Genomic DNA, 20152 nt, shown 5'->3' on the forward strand with positions numbered 1-20152 from the left:
TGCATTCGCAAAACATGTTCAAATAGGAACGAAGTTGTTAAAATACTAAGTTTACCACACATGCTCTTTTCTTCAGCATCATTCTCACTCAAAGGGGGGGGGGGCTGGTGCGGATCAACGTACTCCAATTAGTTCTAAAGCCCCCTTTGCCATCCGTTTTATAGTAACGTGTGTGTTACTCCAGGCGATGAAATCACCTATTGGGCCTGATAAAATTCCCGTAAAAGTATGAAAATGTCTAGGAGAATTGAACTCCTCTCTATTTATAGATGTCTTTTACAGAATCATTGAACACCTGAGAAAATACCCCAGGAATGGAGACAGAGAGAGAGAGAGAGAGAGTTTATACCCGGCCGGATCACAACAAATGCAATCTTCGATCTAAGACATCTCTCAGAAGGGTACTGATAGAGTAACACAGAACTTTTTCTTGTCTTCATTGATTTGGAAAAAGCCTTTGATAGCATCCCGAAAAAAGAGATGTGGAGAAGTATGAGGAAGAAAATGATTCCAGAAAAGTATGCACATCGTGTACAAGACATACATGACGGTAGAAAATCAACAGTGAGGTGTGGAGTAGGAACCACTGAGGTATTCGCAGTACAAATGGGTGTGTGTGGGGGAGGGGTTCATCGGGAATAAATTTTCAGTCCCTTCTTATTTGTCACGTTCTTGGATGTGTTGACAGATACCCCAGGCGGTAAAAATCAGCTGCCGTTGATTTAGAGTAAAGTATTAATTGTAATATCCATATTAGTTTTAAATATATATTAATTAATTAATTACGTATATAACATTTATGTAAATTTACTAAACTTAGTTTGGTACAAAATTCAATTCACATCGCATCCATACTACGAGAGTTGCGTTTCTTAATGGCTTAGGTTGTAAAATCTCTTTTTTTTTTTATCAAATAATAAGCGCTTCTGTGCGGCAATTGGTTGGAAGAACGACGGTAAGTTGCGTCCTTCGGTTGAAAAAAGCCTCGGTTCGACTCTTGTCGTGCCAAGAGAGAGAGAAATCTTTATGTGTTGTTTTTTCAATTGAAAGTAAGTTAGCCTCTCACACGGAGGTGGAAGGGTTTTTAATAAAAGCGAGAAACACGGTTTTTTAATCCCGCTGTCTAAAGGCCGATTTGCCTTTATAATACATGCAATTTACAAAATAAAAAAAGGAAAATAAGTACTGGTAGGCAAAACAAATAGTGGTAGGTTGTGGGTAATAAATGACGTTTTGTGTTCATGATGATGATGGTAGTAGCGGTTCTGTGTAGTTGGTGGGTTCAATGATTAAATGGTGGAGATTTGTAAAGTGGTCTTCTGCGCTTAATTAAACCACGTTTTCACTTAGATTCCAACTTTATTATATTTGGCCATCATTCCAATATTACTTAGTGTAGGCGCTGGTAAATGATAGTCTGTGCAGCACTTGTTGTTACGCCTGAGGCGTAACAAGTGCTGTTTTTACAAAATTTTAACTACATCCATGCAACTAAAAATTTGTTCAATTTCCGCATTAGAATTTAGCACCATTAATAAATTTATTTATTAAGGCTGCTAAATGCTGAGCAATTTCTCTAAATGGATTCATTCCAGATGCATCTTTGTATTCTCGTACTACAGCCCAGAATAGCTCAGTGTTTTCTATATTTGTCCATTTATTTCAGTATCTTTTTCTGTTTTCAGCATTGTTTCTAAGATGGGAGTAACAGGTTCTTTTATATGTTTTAGGGTACTGTCAACAGAAAAATAATATATCATTCTTAAAATATTCAACTTTTCAGGCAACCTTTTCTTGGGCTGTTTGAAGAGGCCAAGAAGAAACTGTTTTGCACTATTTCCAAGATTTTGCTAATTATTTTGCGTTATTTTCTTTTCTATCATCAACTCTGAAATTTGTCTTTCAAATCTGTAACCGAGATTTGGTTTGGGATCCAAATAGCACTCTACTGGGTCTACTGTGGATGATGGCAGCACTAACATAATAGCAATAGAGCGAATCAAACGAGAAACGTCTTCAAATAATCCTTCTTATCCGCACTGTTAGCTTCGAAAATTTTGTTAACTTGCTAAACTTGAACTAGAACAGGATGTAAAAATAAAAGGTACAACCTATTCCTTTAATCCTTGTACATCTCCGATAAAATCTGAGCCTTGTAACATTTCTCAGTCACACTCACAACTTCAATGCGTTTCTGAACAGACTTACCTGTCTGTCCGAAGTAAGACAATTTGCATGAGCATGGAATCTCATAAACGCCAGGCAATATCAGTGGCGAGAGTTTGTCCTTCGGAGAAGGTAACAAGTTGTAAATTTGGTTGATGGGTTTGAAAGTAGTGGCAAAATTGTATTTCGTCATAATTTTAGAAAGATGTTCAGAGATGCCTTTGATGTTCAGAAACGCATCTCAGAACATCAAGACCACATTCGTCTTTTTAAACCGCAGAAATCTGGTTTCTCTCAACACGGAATTGAAAATCCAAACCATAGGATCATTGGGAAAAGTCTAAACTTTTACATAGATCTTTATATAAACATGAACGTTTATACAAAGAAAGTTCTGAAGCCCTACACTACACAGACCAAACTTAAACCGCAACGACGTTCTTACTATTCCTAAAGTATGGGAAATTGTCATACAAAATTGTGTTAAATAATTATTATTAGGTTTTTTTTTACTTCTGTAGCACGTTACGCACGTTTATTGAGATTCTATTGTAATCATGTGCCCTAACTGTATGTTATTCCTATTATTGTTTAAACTACTGTACTGATGATGATGTCCTAAGATACTGAGGATGAAATATTTACAATTAAATAATTTTCACTGTGGTTAATACTGTGTGTTTCTTTTAATTATGGATGTGTGTGTGTGTGTATATATATATATATATATACACACACACACACACATCTATCTATTCCTAGGCGTTTCGAATCCCGCCTAGGCATGTATGTTTGTGCTTTCACCTTCATACGTTTAATTATACAAATGAATACTCTGTCACGATGGAGTGGGTCACCATGGGAGAAGTACACACAACCCTTTCACAATGGGGAAGGGATGGGGCAGCCTTTACTCCAGCAGTGGCGAAAAGTTACAGGCTGGAAAAAAAAAAAAAAAAAAAAAAAAATATATATATATATATATATATATATATACATACAATAAAACAGGCGAACATATTATATAATTAAAACAGTTTCATACAGTAAACAGTGAGATACTCTTATCTCACTGTTTACTGTATATGTTCTTTGAAATGAATTTGATCGATAATCTTTTGTATAAATGTCACCGAATTTTCTAAAATTCTGTCATGTAGTGTAATAGGGGAAAATTTAGATGCAGAAAACTTGCAGTGAAGTCATTATATTAACTGTCGCTTCACTGGTAAAGAATAGAGTGTGAGAGGGAACAATATTTGAAGTTACAAGAATTATCCATATTTTCCAGGCACTACAACAAAGATTTCGAATAATCAATCCCGCCATCATATTCGCCGTCGGCTGTTCGGTACATGGAGGAAAATACAAAGACCTGTTGCCAAGATTAAGCATTTTTATCAAAGGTAGGTCCAAGCGCCAGCTGCCACTCAGTTGTCAATTATATGTAAAGTTGTTGTAGGTGGTAAAATACTATATAACATTTTTGTATACGTTCATCGCTTTTCCGTGTACTCAACCGGTGTACTCAACGTCATATGGCCGTTGGCCATATGACGTTGAGTACACCGGTTCTCGTCCGATCACTGAAGTTAAGCAGCGTTGAGCTCGGTTAGTACTTGGGAGGGTGCCCACCTGGGAATATCGAGTGCTGTTGGCAATTTACATTTTGAGCCTGTGTAGCTCAGTGGATGTGGCGCTTGGCCGCACGAAGGAAGACTTGGTTTCGAGTCTAGTCGGCGACTAGAGGAAATTTTTCGACCGGTTCCCGAGTTAGTCGATCTCTGGCACGGGCAAGCAAGTTTTTCCTCCCGGAAACTCTGGTTTTTCGTCCTGTAAACTCAAGAAAATCGACCGTAGAACCCACATTATTTCAGACATTAAATATATTGTGTTAGGGTTAGGGACCACGAGATGGCGGCACATTTGAGCCGTCTCTCTTCACTGCGTACCGCTTAATTAGTGATAGCCTTGGGCCATCTGTCTCTTATTGGTACCAGTGGAGATTGAACTGCCCACTCAGTCTCCAAAAGTTAGATAGGGCTAAATGGCCTCGCCTACTCCCTGTATACGGGAATAAAAAGGCGTTAGCTGATTTTTTTTTTCATCACTTTTCCTAATGTCTATTAACATTTAAATTACCTAAATTAAAATTTAAATAAACCAATTAATCTTATAGAATATCTCCTATACGTCTCTGGATGCATTGTCATCAAAATCAAGTCAGAATACACTCCTTTATTGTGAAACCACTGTGACACCTCAAAACATTTATGGATGTTAGAATGTAAAATGGGTTAAAGATTAAAATAATTTTCAATAACTGAAGTGACTCACAAGCACCCTTCGGATTACGACTCAGCTTTTCGTCTCTCTTTAGGTGCTTGCGTCTAATAGTTAAATATAAACAGTATTATTGTTTGTTTGTTTTCTAAAAAAAGAAGTGTTTGTAAAAATTAATTATACACTTGCATAATATTTCAGAAATCAATTATTGATAGCGTATTGATATATCATATTGTTGAATATGATGTATTATAATCTAATCGCGAACTGTCTTTATAACTATTTTTCTTTAATTTCTCTTGGATCTAATTTCACCAGCAATAATCAAAAAATACCATAGTTTTATTGAGGAGAGGACGTGCGACGAAAACTGCAATTTACACTGTTACAGGGCCATCTTTAAGGATATAATGTTATTTAGAATTAAAACAAAAACTACTAAAATGGCCATTAACGTCTTAAATTTTCCATAGGGAACTCAGTCTCCACTGTAGAGATAACAAATAACTAGTATGAGGACTATCATGGGGTGGATTCTACGGTGATGGTCTTGAATATTTAAACGAAAAACGCGAGTTTTCGGGAGAAAAACTCAATTGCCTCTGCCAAAGATCGACTAACTTTGGGTGTAAAAAAAGCTCTTTAAAAAACAGTATAATTCTTTCATTGGACAACCGTGAATCTCCAGAGAATTCCAATTTTACTTTCATTATATTTCATCTCATGTTTTTCTCCCTTTTATGTACTGGACCTTCCTTTATCCTGGCAGGTACACTCTGTCAAGTAAGTAGTTCTAAATCGGAAAAACTGATTATTATTATTATTATTTGACGATTCAATTTGCAGAGGTGTAATAAATTTCAAATTTCGTTGAATTTGTATAAAATATTAACTGAGCAGGTCAACAAGATAATTACATTAGGTAAATTGTATGCGTAATAATTTTGCAAATGTGTTTTATTTCAGGTTTATCAAGTTTGAAAAAGGTAGTCATGGTCCCATACTTTAAAAATTCGAACCATGGAGACATTACGGATATTCCAAATAGGTAACTATGATCTTGAATTAAATTTCAATTGTTTCTGATTATTATTTTTATAACAAATCTCCTACAGTCAAAGGTATATCGAAATGGGGAAGGGGCTCATACATTATATACAAAGGTACATGGATTTAACACGAAATATGTGGAATTTTGTGATACATTTGTGGAGATTTCTGCTTGCATTTATCCCATTTGTAGGTTGCAATATATCTATTATACTGAATCTTAAACTCTTTCACATTCTTGGTATTCCCTACACATTCAAACAATAAAATTCACTCATTTACTACGCTTTACGTGAAGAAAAATATCGTTAATTCTTATTTCAATGTAAGCGTTACTTTTAGATGTGCTGTATTCGAACTATAACTGAATATTAATTCCCACGAGGGAGTGATTCCACTGCTATTCAATCCCGTTACTGCAAAACAACCTGTTAACAGAAAATTCAACACAAAAGAATCTTTAATCAAACGAGTTTACTTTAATAAAGAGGAAAGAATGAGAATACTGATTTTCAAGAAAACATAAGAAATCGAAAAAGTACCTGTTGCTGAAATGCGAATTAGTAAACAGATATCACGTGGCTAAATTACTTTTCATTTAAATTTAAGAGATTGCACAAAAGTTCTGAGTCACTCTAGAAACATGCAGCAAACTACATTATGTTGTATACACACTGCAACGTAATTAGAAACTTTTATTTACTACCGTGTTCGACCTCCTTTAGCCGTATTACAGCAAATATGCGGTTTGGCATTCTTTCTACAGCGTGTTGGAATGCATCTACGTTTTCAGTATACCAGGGGTTCACCAAGCAGTTCTTTAAGAGGACTTTCCTATCGGATCTGTTTTCCTAACATTCCCAATTCAATCTCAATGTGATCCGGACTAGGCTTTGTGGTGGCCAGGGAAGATGGTAAGGTCGTTGTCATGCTTAATGAACCACTGCGAAACAATTCTTGCAATGGACAGTAGCATTGTCGTCCATGAATCAATCGTCACCTGCTGGAAAAAAAACCAACATTGCAGGATGGACTTGATCGGCGACAATGTCCAAATATTCCTTAGGGGACGACCGATTTTTCAGCAATAACAGGGACCTTGTTCTGTACCAACAGAACATTCCCGCATACGATGACAATACCTCCAGAACCTTGAGTCGGGTTTACAAGGCAAAGTGGATTCTTTGTTTCATGGTGTTCCTACCCAATTCTCTGCCTTCGGTCGTACAGGACAACGTGTACCATGACTCGTCTGACCACTGATTTTTTACTGGTCTTCGAGGGTCAAGTAATGATGTTTCTGACAACAATGTAGATGAAATTTCCGGTTATTCGCAGAAATCAGTGGATTCCATATAGGCATGAGACTTCTATTGCCGATGTTCTTCAATTCACTTCTCATAGTTCTGTAAGATATGGGTCGAGAACTGTCTTAATTAAATGCTTATGAACTGATTAAACACATGGAATATCTCACCATTTGAGAAATCAGACTCTGCTATTTTCTGGTTCGTGGCTCCAGCCAGGCGCGCACTCAGAATAAGTCCTTTGTCGAACTCCAAAAGATCCTTTTTTTTCGCATTGTGATCAACACTGTTGACGATTACTGAGCAGCAGTAGCAGCATTTTTCAATAGCTGCCTAGAAGTCGTGGTGACGCCCGTGTTCTAGTATTTTGCATATATTTTGCGTAAGCTACGTTTACGTACATTTTCATAAACGTGTTTAATTCAGTGGGCGGTATGTGCAGCTAAAAGAGGGATTATTAATTAGCTTGAAATACTGTTAAGTGTAGTAAACCTAATGAATTAAATTCTACGTGCGTCATTCATATATCTATAATATCAAAAATATGTATATAATGTCTCAATTGCCTAAATTTAACCCTAATGATCTCCATATTTCTTACTTCTGTAATTTTCAATCGAACTAAGTGATCTCTCCCATACTCAGAATATCTCTTTCTCACTCTCCCCCCCCCCTCTCTCTCTCTTTTTTTAAAAAAAAAATAAAATAAAATTTACATAGATGTTTGAAAGTGAATAAATTTTAAACAAATTAGCAAACCAAAAGTTCATTAACAACATGAGGTCGACATTTCGATCAAATACTTTTCTTGCTGAGTTATAAATTATGATATTATGATTTTCATTAAAATAATGGTAAATTGGCATGAAAGAGATAAACACGAGATTTTATATTGTTCAGAGTAAGTTACTAAGGCTGCTAATGAAATTTTTAAATGAATTCCTCTAAATGAAAGTTTATTTAAATGATGCCTAATGATTCAAAGCAGGATTTACTTTCCAGCACAGATTTTAGTTTTAAATTAGGAAGTTAATTTCCATTAGCATTTAAATATTATAATACGTTTTTCATTTTCTAGGTTCCAATATCTACATAAGATCATCTGTTCAGTCACGAATAGAACAAGAACATTTGATTGTTCCACTAAGTGATATTGAAAAACATTGATAAAAATTAACCAGTAAGATTCGTAACTTTTAACTTCTTTAATCGCCGTGGATATGTTTCGCAAATCATTCCTCCTAGGCCTACAAAAACAATATTCTCAGAAGCTATAAAGAACTTCATCATCAGGGTGCTGACCTAATTGATCGAGTGGTTAACGTACCAACTCTACAACCAATAGACTGGGGTCCGAATCCATCAATGTATATGAATGTTAGTTAGTTAATGTTACTGAGTTAATTTACATGAGAGACGAATTTCATTAAAAAGTTTCAGTGTTAGTGTCTATATCGTGGTTTCCGCACCAGGTAAAAATAAATAAATGATAAAATAATTTACAAACTTCTTTAACCTTTTCACAGTGCTGATATCCTATAGATTTACAACAATGGATGGGAGGCACTTGAACTCTTATGCCTGATCACAGAGTTGTCTTTGAGACAACTTTCACACAGTCTCAAAGAAATGCCAAATGAATTCGACTGCCGTTGTTGTTGTTAATTTTTTTTTTTTACTCTCCTTTTGTTTGTCATTGCAATAACAATTCACTCTTCTTGGAATTTTTAACACACTATATTACGAATAGAAAAAAAGGTATGAACAAAGTATTAACTAAACATTATCTTATATCTATGGTAGAAGATAAAAATCTGAATGCTAAAATGACATCCACAAAATGGAAGAGCTTCGGATTTATCACTGTCATTGTGAAGGATTTTCTTCATTGTATTAAATTCTAGTCATTAATAACGGAATGATTGCGCATGGTTGGCCGACTAGCTTCACTGCCCAATGCAAAACCAATATGAAGCCTGAGTTAGCTTGAAACAAGTTCCACGCCTGGTTTCTAGAGCAGAGTTTCCAAATTATCTAAGCCACAGCATATAAATATGCTGTATGTGTCAAGTTTCAGACCGAACAAATGAATAATTCTGAATTCAAGTTTCTATCTTTAACCTCGGAATTCTCGTCATTTTGAATTTTAGGTATTTTGTTTTTCATTAGGATTTTCAGGGGAAAAAATTATTATTATTATTATTATTATTATTATTATTATTATTTCGTGACACCTCCAAGGAGTTTAAAGACTCATCGAGAGAGGGCACCACCACTACAAATCTCCATCACCACCACTTAATTCGCCAACTACACCAACTGCTACGACCATCATCATTTTATTATTTTATCATAATGTAAACCAATGTCATCTACTGCTCATCACCACTACCACGAGTAGTATTTTTGTCTCTAAATTACGCGTGTTCTGAAGGCCGATTTTTCTGTATGCGGGATGAAAAATCCGAGTTTCCGAGAGAAAAAAAACACGTTACCCCCGTATGAGATCGGCAACTTCACCTTCAATTGAGTGGGAAAAAAAAACATATAAAGATTCCTTCCGTCACGACAAGAATCGAAGTTAGACCCTATCCCAATCGAATGGCACAACGTATCGTGGTTCTTCAAATTGCGCTATGAAAAGCGAATTCTCAAAGGAATTCCAAGCTGAATGTTGCTTCCGTTTCATAATATCTAATTATTCCTCCCATGAATTCAGGAAGTCTACATTTTCGAGTCCAAACGCCAGTTTTCTTGCAGTCAAAAATAAATGCTTTGTTCTTTTCTAAAAAAAAACATAATCAAGACTTTCCTATAAGGAAATGTGAGATTGCAGATGATTAAATTTCTGAGACCGATATTATCTAAGATGCTATTGTTTGAAACAGTCCGAATTCTACTGCCAATTTACTTCATTTAATGGGAGAAAAACTCATTTGTGTGTGTCAAAAAAGCCTAGAAAACGTTCAAAAAGTTACTTTCGTCGGTGGTTAGAATCAGACTTACACTGGTGTTTCTTCTGGAGCCCTAGGGTTATGGGAGGCTACACAAACACCTACGTAATCAAAATATGAACTGATTTCGTTTTCTTTTTAAGAATTTTAGAGCATTCTTGGTTCCTCAGTAATGTTCATACTTTTCCTTCTTCAACTTTAGCTGCTTTTTATCGGAGTTTCTGGATGGAGGAAAGGAGCCAAATGGCAGTGTCCCCCGTCTAGAGTTCTCTCAGTTACCATTCAATCATCCCGCATTCATATTTTTCACTTCAGGCACAACAGGTGAACCCAAAGCTATAGTTCATTCGTCTGGAGTAAGTATATCAACTGTTATCGAGTTGAGTTTTTATTCCTGTTCTGTTTACTATTTTATTAATATTATGCAGTTTAATTACACTGGCCAACAAAAAAAAAATTTTTTTTTCTGCTGATTATGATCTGACACTTGTTTTTTTACTAATTTGGTTGCGTTGATTTCAAATATCAAACCCATTTTTCTCTATCACGTCAGGTTTTTCCTCTGTGGCATTTTCTTTTTGCTAATTTGTAAGTTTTTGATAGTTTTTAAGAGGCAGTACTATTTATAGGATCAAAAAAATCGATTTTTAATATTATTTTCTAAAAGTATGTACTTTTAAAAATCTGTTCCTAACTTTTTATCAAGAATTTCGAAAAATTCCCGAAGATATAGCCTATTATTCAAAGCGGTGCGCAGATCAGAATCGGAGCGCTCACCGCTCTCGCTTGTTAGTAAACGAATAAATGCGTAAGAACCTGCCACGGCACGTACTGGCGCTTTGAATGCGAGAGAGGCCGATAACCGACCTAATACATTTAGGTGATGAAAAGTAGGCGATGACAACTGCCTAAAACAAATGAATGCTATATGCGTCATAGCGGACAAAGAACGATCGAAATCAGTCAATCGTTAATCGATCGTGAAAGTATGATGAGCACTTATAACGTTTCAATAAAGTCTCTGTTTTTTTTTTTGTCTTGTTAATTGCATGTTAGTCGGCAGTGAAGAAAATACATCATGTCTACTACTCGAAATTGTGTCAATGGTGTAGATTCCTTCTGCTGCATTTGTGGCAGCTTTACTGTTCCCAGTCAAAGGACAAATATCACTGATTTCGTTAAGAAAGTGTACTTTGCATACTTTGACGTAAAAATTGCAGATCAGGACAACTCATGGGCTCCAAATAAAGTGTGTAAGTCATGTGTAGAAAATTTACGACAGTGGAGCAAGGGAAAACGCCAAAAATTAGCTTTTGGCATTCCAATGATTTGGCGTGAACCGAAAAATCACGTAGACGATTGCTATTTTTGTTTAGTTCAGACTTCTGGTTATAATAAGAAGAATAAGAAAAAAATTGTGTATCGAAATCTCGACTCAGCAATTCGGCCAGTTGCTCATTCCAATGAAATAGCCGTGCCAATTTATAAAGGACTTCCTTTACTTGAGAACGAGCATGATCGGAATATGCGAGATGTTCTTGAGGAGCAAGACCCGGATGTTTATTTAGACAATGAAAATTTGATTTCTAGTTCTGGACCGCAACGTTTTACTCAAGCGGAATCGAATGACTTAGTAAGAGATTTGTGCCTATCAAAGGAATCATCGGAATTGTTAACTTCAAGATTAAATGAAAAAAACTTACTGAAGCAAGATACGAAGATAACTTTTTATCGTAGCAGGGAAAGTAATCTTGTACAATATTTTAAACACGATGTGGATTGGTTTACTGTAACAATGTGTCAGGTTTACTAACTGAAATGAGTGTTGTACAATATCATCCAAATGAGTGGCGTTTATTTATCGACAGTTCAAGCAGAAGTCTCAAGTGTGTCTTACTACACAATGGGAATGTATATGGCTCAATTGCTATTGGCTATTCAGTCCACTTAAAGGAAACATATGAGGACATTAAAAAAGGTTCTGAAGTTATTAAAATATACAGACCATAACTGGATCATCTGTGTGGATCTTAAAATGGTGAACTTTTTACTTGACTTTCAAAGAGGATATACAAAGTTTCCGTGTTTTCTATGCTTCTGGGATAGTCGAGTTAGAAACCAACACTGGAGTCAGAAACGTTGGCCTCTTAAAATATCCTTAAATGTTGGAGAACAGAATGTTATAAATCAACCTTTAATCGACAGAGAAAAAATCATTTTTCCACCTCTACACATCAAATATTTCATAAGACTTCATAAGACCACATAGGTCTTATGAAGAAGTATGTTAAAGCTTTAGATTTACAAGGTGACTGTTTCCAATACATATGTGAAAAATTTCCACGACTTAGTTATGAAAAAATTAAAGCCGGTGTATTTGATGGACCGCAAATTAGAACTTTAATGAGTGACCCAAATTTCATCAACTCTATGAACGAAATTGAGAAAGAAGCCTGGACTTCATTTACGATGGTTGCGAATAATTTTCTTGGAAACAAAAAAGCGTGCAATTACAAAGATCGAGTGGAAACAATGCTTGAAAATTTCCAGCGCCTAGGTTGCAACATGAGCATATAAAGCTTCATTTCCTATACAGTCATCTTGATGGATTTCCCGAAAATTTAGGTGATGGCCGACTACTGTTGGAGTATTTAAAGGGATTGCCAAAACAGAACACCCAGCAGAAATTGTTACAAACAAAAATTTATTCCCTGAATCTCAGGTGTAAGTAAAATTGTTATTTTTTTATAAATATTCTTGTAATTTTTAATGAATATTGTTATGTAGTTATGTATCTAATTATCGGCCTCTCTCGCATTCAAAGCGCCAGTACGTGCCGTTGCAGGTTCTTACGCATTTATTCGTTTACTAACAAGCGAGAGCGGCGAGCGCTCCGATTCTGATCTGCGCACCGCTTTGAATAATAGGCTATATCTTCGGGAATTTTTCGAATTTCTTGATAAAAAGTTAGGAACAGATTTTTAAAAGTACATACTTTCAGAAAATAATATTAAAAAAATCGATTTTTTTGATCCTCTAAATAGTACTGCCTCTTAAAAACTATCAAAAACAAATTAGCAAAAAGAAAATGCCATAGAGGAAAAACCTGACGTGATAGAGAAAAATGGGTTTGATATTTGAAATCAGCGCACCCAAATTAGTAAAAAAGAAGTCTCATATAAAATTCAGCAAAAACTGTGTTGGAACATAATAATTATTATAATTAATACCAATACTGTACAACTACGCCTTTATTTGTGGTTGAATAGTATTTTCTCTAGAAGTAAAAACATACATTTTATGGAAAAAGTAATTATTTATTGAACTACATCTGAATAAATAGATAGTAACAAACAGTAGTTACATAAGTACATCCGTCATCATGCAGTAAAAGCTATGTTTTGAGTTTACATAGAGCTTAGAGTGCACTGATGAATATTTGATATATTTTTTTTTTGCTTCTCTTTCTCTCTCTTAGGGAACTCTGTTAGCGCATTCAAAGGATAGACTCGTCCATTCCAATGCAAGCAGGGATGATGTTTTTGTAATATTTCCAGGTGTAAGTTTAAGTTTATTTTTCATAGATAACTTATACTTTAAACCTAAAATCCTCTAATAATGTGGATACTGTGAAGGAATGGGAAGAAACAATAACCATTTTTATTAAACGTAAATAATATCTATAGTTGTAATTCTCAGCATATGAGAGAGAGAGAGAGAGAGAGAGAGAGAGAGAGAGTTGTAATTTTCAATATAAGGTGCGATGAAAAATTTTCGTCGTTAAAAAACTGTATTGATTTTCCTATAAGATAATATTTTTATCTGCATGTTGTGCTACTGCCTAATTTCGCTTAGTTTTCCTCTGTAACTTGTTACAGCAAGTGAAGCTTATTTAACTTCGTTATGAACATTTTAAGAATTTCTATGATTTGCATTCAGCAAATACGGCCTGGGATATATGTATTTATAGTTTGTTAAGTGTGGTAATATCCTCAAATCTTTTTCCCGTTCACTTTCACTTTTCCACCAATCTCGTAGGGTGGAAGGTGAGTGAATTTAGTTGAATGTAAACTTCCTACATAATACACGTGGTGTGGAAGGTGTTGTCGTATACTGTGGTAAGTTTAACCAGAGTACTAATGAATATCTTTTCTTCTAGTGATTAGTCAAGAAACTTCGCCACCTGGTGAAGAGACAAGCAATGGATTTTGAAGTCTGTTTGTAGCTGGTTATAGTACATTTTCGATAAAAGAAAATCTATAGGAAATTACTAAATTAATGAGAACGAGCTCAGAGAAACTTCCAGTGAAACAGCTTTATAAAAAAGGAATGCGACATAGTGACTTTATAAATATCGAGATGTATAGTAAGTGCAGTGTTGATGAGGTTAAAGTATGTGTGGTATGCTTACTCAAAAATATATTTTAGAGGTTCTGAAAATATTGCTATGTGCAAGTGCAATGGTCAATATATCTTAACATGCTTAGTATATGTGTGTAGAGGCTTAAGTGCTGTGAGGACATCATGTTGGAGGCTTAATGGATTTTTTACAACACTCAAAAAGAATTAAAATAGAATTTAATACTTCCTATATTTCCTCCTAGTCACTAGGACATCTACGGGGATTACAAAAACAATTAATGTAACATATATACAAATAACAAACAATACTAAGCCCAACCACGTGGGGTGACACTAAAGTCCTATCTAGGTAGAGCGCCCTCTAAGGGCAGTAGTAGGTGGCCTGGAATGTAAGGTGGGAACTCTGGTGATGAGTGTTTCCCAAATCTTCGGAAGCTTAATGCAACCGTATTTATTGAGATTTGGTTGGTTTTTGAGAGCTGCTGCTGCTTCTAAGAAAAGTCTCTCTTTCTTGAATTTGCTGTGGTGGAGCATGGTGGTTTTCTTCCATGATACCCTGTGGGTGGTGTCCAAAACATGGTCAGCCAAGCCTGAATGGCCATAGTTGTGATTGAAGATGTAAGACTTGTGTTCCTCTAGACGGATGGATGCTGATCTGCCTGTCTGTCCAAAGTACGCCAGCTTACAGGAACAGGGTAGTTTGTAAACTCCAGGCAGAGAGAGAGGAGGGAGCTGATCTTTCGTAGAACGGATAAGGGTAGCAAGTTTGCGGTGGGGCTTATATGCTGTGTGTAGGTTGTACTGTTTTAGTATCTTGGCTATTTTTTCGGATGTGCCACGGATGTAGAGTATGGTGATGATATTTTTAAAATCTTGTTGACGAGAAGGACGGGGAACGGGGGAGGAGTTGATTAATTTTTTGATACTGTGATCGCTGTAGCCAGTGGAGAGGAAAGTGCTGTGTATGTGGTTAAGCTCAGTAGTGAGGGCGGTTCCACTTGAACAAAGATTGTGGGCTCTCTTGGTAAGAGTTTTAATAATGCCATATTGTTGAGAGGGGTGGTGGTGGGAGAGTTTGTGAATGTATCTGCCTGTGTGTGTGTGGGTTTTCTGTATACGGTGAAGGTAAGTGTATCATTAGGCAGGCGTGTGACTAAGGTGTCTAGGAAGGGTAAACAATTGTTCTTTTCCTTTTCCATAGTGAACTGGATTCTTGGATGTAGACTATTGAGATGACTGAGGAAGGAGTCTAACGTGTCTGGGCCATGAGGCCAAATAGAGAACACATCATCTACATATCTTAGCCAGATAGAAGGTTTGAGTGGGGCTGAGTCTATGGCTCGTTTTTCAAAATCTTCTATATAGAAATTGGCAAGGGGGGTGAGAGGGGGGAACCCATGGCAGTTCCCTCTATCTGCTTGTAGATTTTTTTGTTCCAAGAGAAATACCCAGAGTTAATGGCAAAGGAAAAGAGATCTAAGATGTGGGAAAAACGTTTTCTAAGAGAGCTAAGGTGTCAATTAAGGAAATATTGGTAAACAAAGAGGAGATATCAAAGCTAACCAATATGTCTGTCTTATTCAAGGTTAAATTTTCTGTGAGGGCTTTAAAGTGGGTCGAGTTTTTTATATAGGAAGGGGACCTTCCGGTGAAGGGGATCAGAGAGTTGGCCAGCTGTTTAGATAGTCTATAGCAAGGTGCATTGGTGGCATCTACTATAGACCTGAGTGGGGAATTGGGTTTGTGGATTTTTGGTAAACCGTATATTCGGGGGGGACGGGAGCGGAAAGGTTTTTAGTTTCTTAACTGGTGTTTTTGTGGGGTCGTGTTCTAGCGGGATGTAGGTAGCGCGATCGCGGAGGATAATGTTCATTTTACGATTGTATTCACTGGTATTAAGAACGACTGTGGCATTACCCTTATCCGCTCTGGTGATGACGATACTTTTTTCTTTACGTAGTTTCAGGAGAGCCGTGCGTTGGGCATATGATAAATTACTTTTTGGCGGCGAAGAATGCGCGACGATGTTGGCTACGTCAAGTCTGATGTTGTTAGCTATCTCCGACGGTAAGCGACCGATTCCACGTTCGATGTTCATCATTACGTCAAGCACCGGCATTTCCTTCGGAGCGAGGCAAAATTACGGCCGAGGCAAAGGGCGCTGACGGCATCGTCGTTGAGCCTTTTGGAAGAGAGGTTTATTACTGTCTGGAGCGGTTGAATTTGTGGTTGTGGTTTGTTTTTCACAAGGTTGCTATATTTCTTGATGTGTTTATTTTTTATTTTTTGGAATTCTCTCTGTGCGGAAGTTTCCGAAATGCCAGAGAGAATCGACCAAAGTTCAGGGTTAAGAACGGTGGAGAGCTCTGAATGTAAGGAGCCAATGGCGGCGTTCGTCGCTGCGAGGGTAGCACGTGTAGAGGCGATTTGCTCGCGGAGTAATGCCCGGCTGGCACGGTTATATATACGAAGTGCTTTTTTGGAATGGAAATTGATCTTCATTTTAACGCAGTTTGGTATCACTCTTGTGTCCCGACATCGTTTTAAAAAGGCCAGCCTATTTAGTTACCTAGATAGTCGTAGTTTTGACTTACCGTATTGCTTGGATTTGCGTGCTAGTTCTTCTCCATGGATGATTAGAATACGTGTGTAGAGGCTTAAGTGCTGTGAGGACATAATGTTGGAGGCTTAATGGATTTTTTACAACACTCAAAAAGAATTAAAATAGAATTTAATACTTCCTATATTTCGTCCTAGTCACTAGGACATCTATGGGGATTACAAAAACAATTAATGTAACATATACACAAATAACAAACAATACTAAGCCCAACCACGTGGGTGACACTAAAGTCCTATCTGGATAGAGCGCCCTCTAAGGGCAGTAGTAGGTGGCCTGGAATGTAAGGTGGGAACTCTGGTGATGAGTGTTTCCCAAATCTTCGGAAGCTTAATGCAATCGTATTTATTGAGATTTGGTTGGTTTTTGAGAGCTGCTGCTGCTTCTAAGAAAAGTCTCTCTTTCTTGAATTTGCTGTGGTGGAGCATGGTGGTTTTCTTCCATGATACCCTGTGGGTGGTGTCCAAAACATGGTTAGCCAAGCCTGAATGGCCATAGTTGTGATTGAAGATGTAAGACTTGTGTTCCTCTAGACGGATGGATGCTGATCTGCCTGTCTGTCCAAAGTACGCCAGCTTACAGGAACAGGGTACTTTGTAAACTCCAGGCAGAGAGAGAGAGAGGAGGGAGCTGATCTTTTGTAGAACGGATAAGGGTAGCAAAACTTGCTACCCTTATCCGTACAGCTGCGTTCCGATAACAGTCTTGAAGAAAACAATTAGTCATCCATTATCTTTGTTTTCGTTCTTTCATTCTTTCTTTGTTTATAGACATATGATAAACATTCCATAGACATGACTGGACAATTTACTTATCAGCGATGAGCCAAAAACCCGTTTTTATTTTTGAGATTTTTAGTTGTTTACAATATTGCAAAATGGTCCATCGTCACAGTTACTTTATATCCTTCTCTGTGTGACTTTCCTGGCCTTTCGAGAGAGAGAGAGAGAGAGAGAGAGAGAGAGAGAAAGTGATTGGTATTCATTTTTCTCCTATTGGCTAGGGTAAGGAAGGATATGTCAGTCAGCATGTAGCTTTTTATTCTCAGAAATATTATAATAATTTCATTGGTCAGTAAGTGAACAAAGAAATTTAAACATTGCGAGAAGCAAGAAAGCTTTTCTCTAACTTCAAGGATACCATTTTCCAAAATTAGTTGAATTTGATTTGGATATGATTGTTTTTGCACATCCGAAATGAGAGAATCTCTTCGAGTTTACTACATCCCATGCTGCAAAGAAGAGTTACAAAGATTATATTCGGATTATGGGATTTATATTATGAGGACAGATTGCGTGTATATGGATTGCAGACTCTGGTAAACAGGAGAAAGTGGGGTGATATGATTGAGGTCTATAAACTTTTGAATGGTTGTTATAGGATTTCAACTAGTGACATTTTTCGTTATATGGAAGGTGGGAAGAGAACGCGTGGTCATCCAGCGAAGTTAAGTTTGTTCACAGTCAAAGAGCTATGATTTTCTTCCAGAGAGCAGCGAATGAGTGGAATAATTTGCCCTTAGGGGTAGTGAGTGCATCTAGTATGAATGAATATAAGAGAAGATATGAGATCGGGTTTGGGTGAAGTATAGCCTCCCTCGATGAGTCCTTGACTCCATGGAGGTCTCAGATAATAATAATAATAATAAGAAGAAGAAGAAGAATTTTGAATAATAATAATAATTGTTATTGATTTCTAAAATATTACACATATACAAGAATCATCTTGAATGACATTCGAACGTATCATTTTTGCAAAATTCAGCAGTAAGTGACTTGAATTTAAATTAAAATTTTAATAATATGTTTTTTCCTCTATATTTACAACCCATATTCTAATATTTACAATGAAGATTATACAGAATTTTTTGTATAATGAATAACTAAAATGATTTTTAGCACTTTATTATGTCTTTCATACATATAATAATTATGTCATAAAAAATTACAAAATGTAAAAATTCTAAGAATTACATACATATAATAATAATAGTATTTTTTTTAATTCGATGAATTTTATTATTAAAATTATGATTGCATATTATGCATTTACAAAACATGTTGTCTGTTTTTTTTTAACAGTGAATTTCATACATATATTCGTTTTTTTGTATAATGTGTTAATAATAGTTATTATAGATGGTAATTTATAGTTTGCAATTGAATAAGATTATATTTTTAAGAGCATTTATAGTATAACAATAAATTATATATATTTCACAATTTTTGCTTTTAATGTATTTAAGCGCAGTAACTACAGCACTTCAATATAATAAATAATTTTTTTTTCTTTCTGTTGATCTCAGTTGAGATGTAATGTCTCAACTTGCATCCTCGAAAGTTTTTAATGAGCTTATCTGAGGATGACACCGGTTAGTTATTTTGTATTGATTTGATTGCCTTGTTGGAAGTAGGCTGATGTTTGAGATGTCAAACGAATGATCTGATAGGTCTGATCAAAGTGAAATTGCCGATATATTCTGATGTTATTGCATCTGTGTTGATGGTTCACATTAATTTTTATTGTGGTCTTCTTTTTGAACTAATTAGGAGACTTTTTTTCACTGTGGCAGTCTTTCAATGTCTTCAAAGCAGATACTATTTTTTTTTAATTTGTATCTGCTTTGAAGTTTGGGACTTCCTCAAGAATATCTTGGCATCTCAGATCCACAAAAATTGGTAATTTTTTTCTGTTTTTGCTTTTCTTGCTTGGTATTTCAACAGATTCTGGTTGAATGGTGTTAAATATTCGGATAAGAAGATTGGTGTATTGTCTTGCAATGCATTCAAGTCCTCCACAACTGTTTTTTTTCTGTCTGCTGGCTTTTATGAGGTTGTCTCTTGTGCTTGTAAGACGAACTATGACTGGTGCAGTTCGTGCCAAGCCTTGTTTTTTACTCCTCCTAGGAATCCGATTTATCGGCCTTACAAATAGATATATTATTATCTCTCCTTAAAGAAGTTAGCCCTTTGATTTCATTACCTTCAAATTACCTTTGGAGGTAATTTGCTTTTAAATAAAGAAGTCGTAACTTCAAAACGTAGTTTGTTAGCATCTTCGCTAGAAACTCCCGACAGATTGCGTTCTATATTATGTAAAAAATCAAGATATGGAATGCGTGCAGGAATAACTGCAAAATCAAGGCCTTTTGCTAAAGCCCTTGTTTCAGCGTCTGATAAAGGGCGATCGGAAATATTAACAATCTATTTATTCGTAGAAGTAATGTCAGAGGTTAAGTTTTTCTTTTGCTTGTGATATAAAGAATTATATTTTTCCATACGTTTGCGAAATTTTCTGTCAAAAGAGCGGGTTAAAGATTGTTTTGATAGACGGAGAACAATATCTAATAATTCTTCATTAAGAACAGCTGAAATTTCTTCTTCTAGATCCAAAATAGACTTGATATT

At 36.0% G+C, this 20152-nt stretch overlaps 1 protein-coding gene and 1 pseudogene across 1 annotated transcript in view; both read left to right on the forward strand.

Annotated features, from left to right (window-relative positions):
• The window catches only part of LOC150110043 (acetoacetyl-CoA synthetase-like), a 72107-nt gene that overhangs the window by 18495 nt on the left and 33460 nt on the right, over positions 1-20152 (forward strand). Inside the window, exons 6-7 of the mRNA XM_090403150.1 lie at positions 5419-5500; positions 9966-10119. Coding sequence (XP_090259276.1) covers positions 5419-5500; positions 9966-10119 — 236 coding nt within the window. The remainder of the gene's footprint in view (positions 1-5418; positions 5501-9965; positions 10120-20152) is intronic.
• Positions 3708-3826, forward strand: LOC150110044 (5S ribosomal RNA; annotated as a pseudogene).

This window comes from Typopeltis vanoorti, chromosome 1, assembly GCF_054136105.1.
Source record: "Typopeltis vanoorti isolate ZY-2024b chromosome 1, IOZ_Tvanoo_1.0, whole genome shotgun sequence".
Classification (NCBI taxonomy): Eukaryota; Metazoa; Arthropoda; class Arachnida; order Uropygi; family Thelyphonidae; genus Typopeltis; species Typopeltis vanoorti.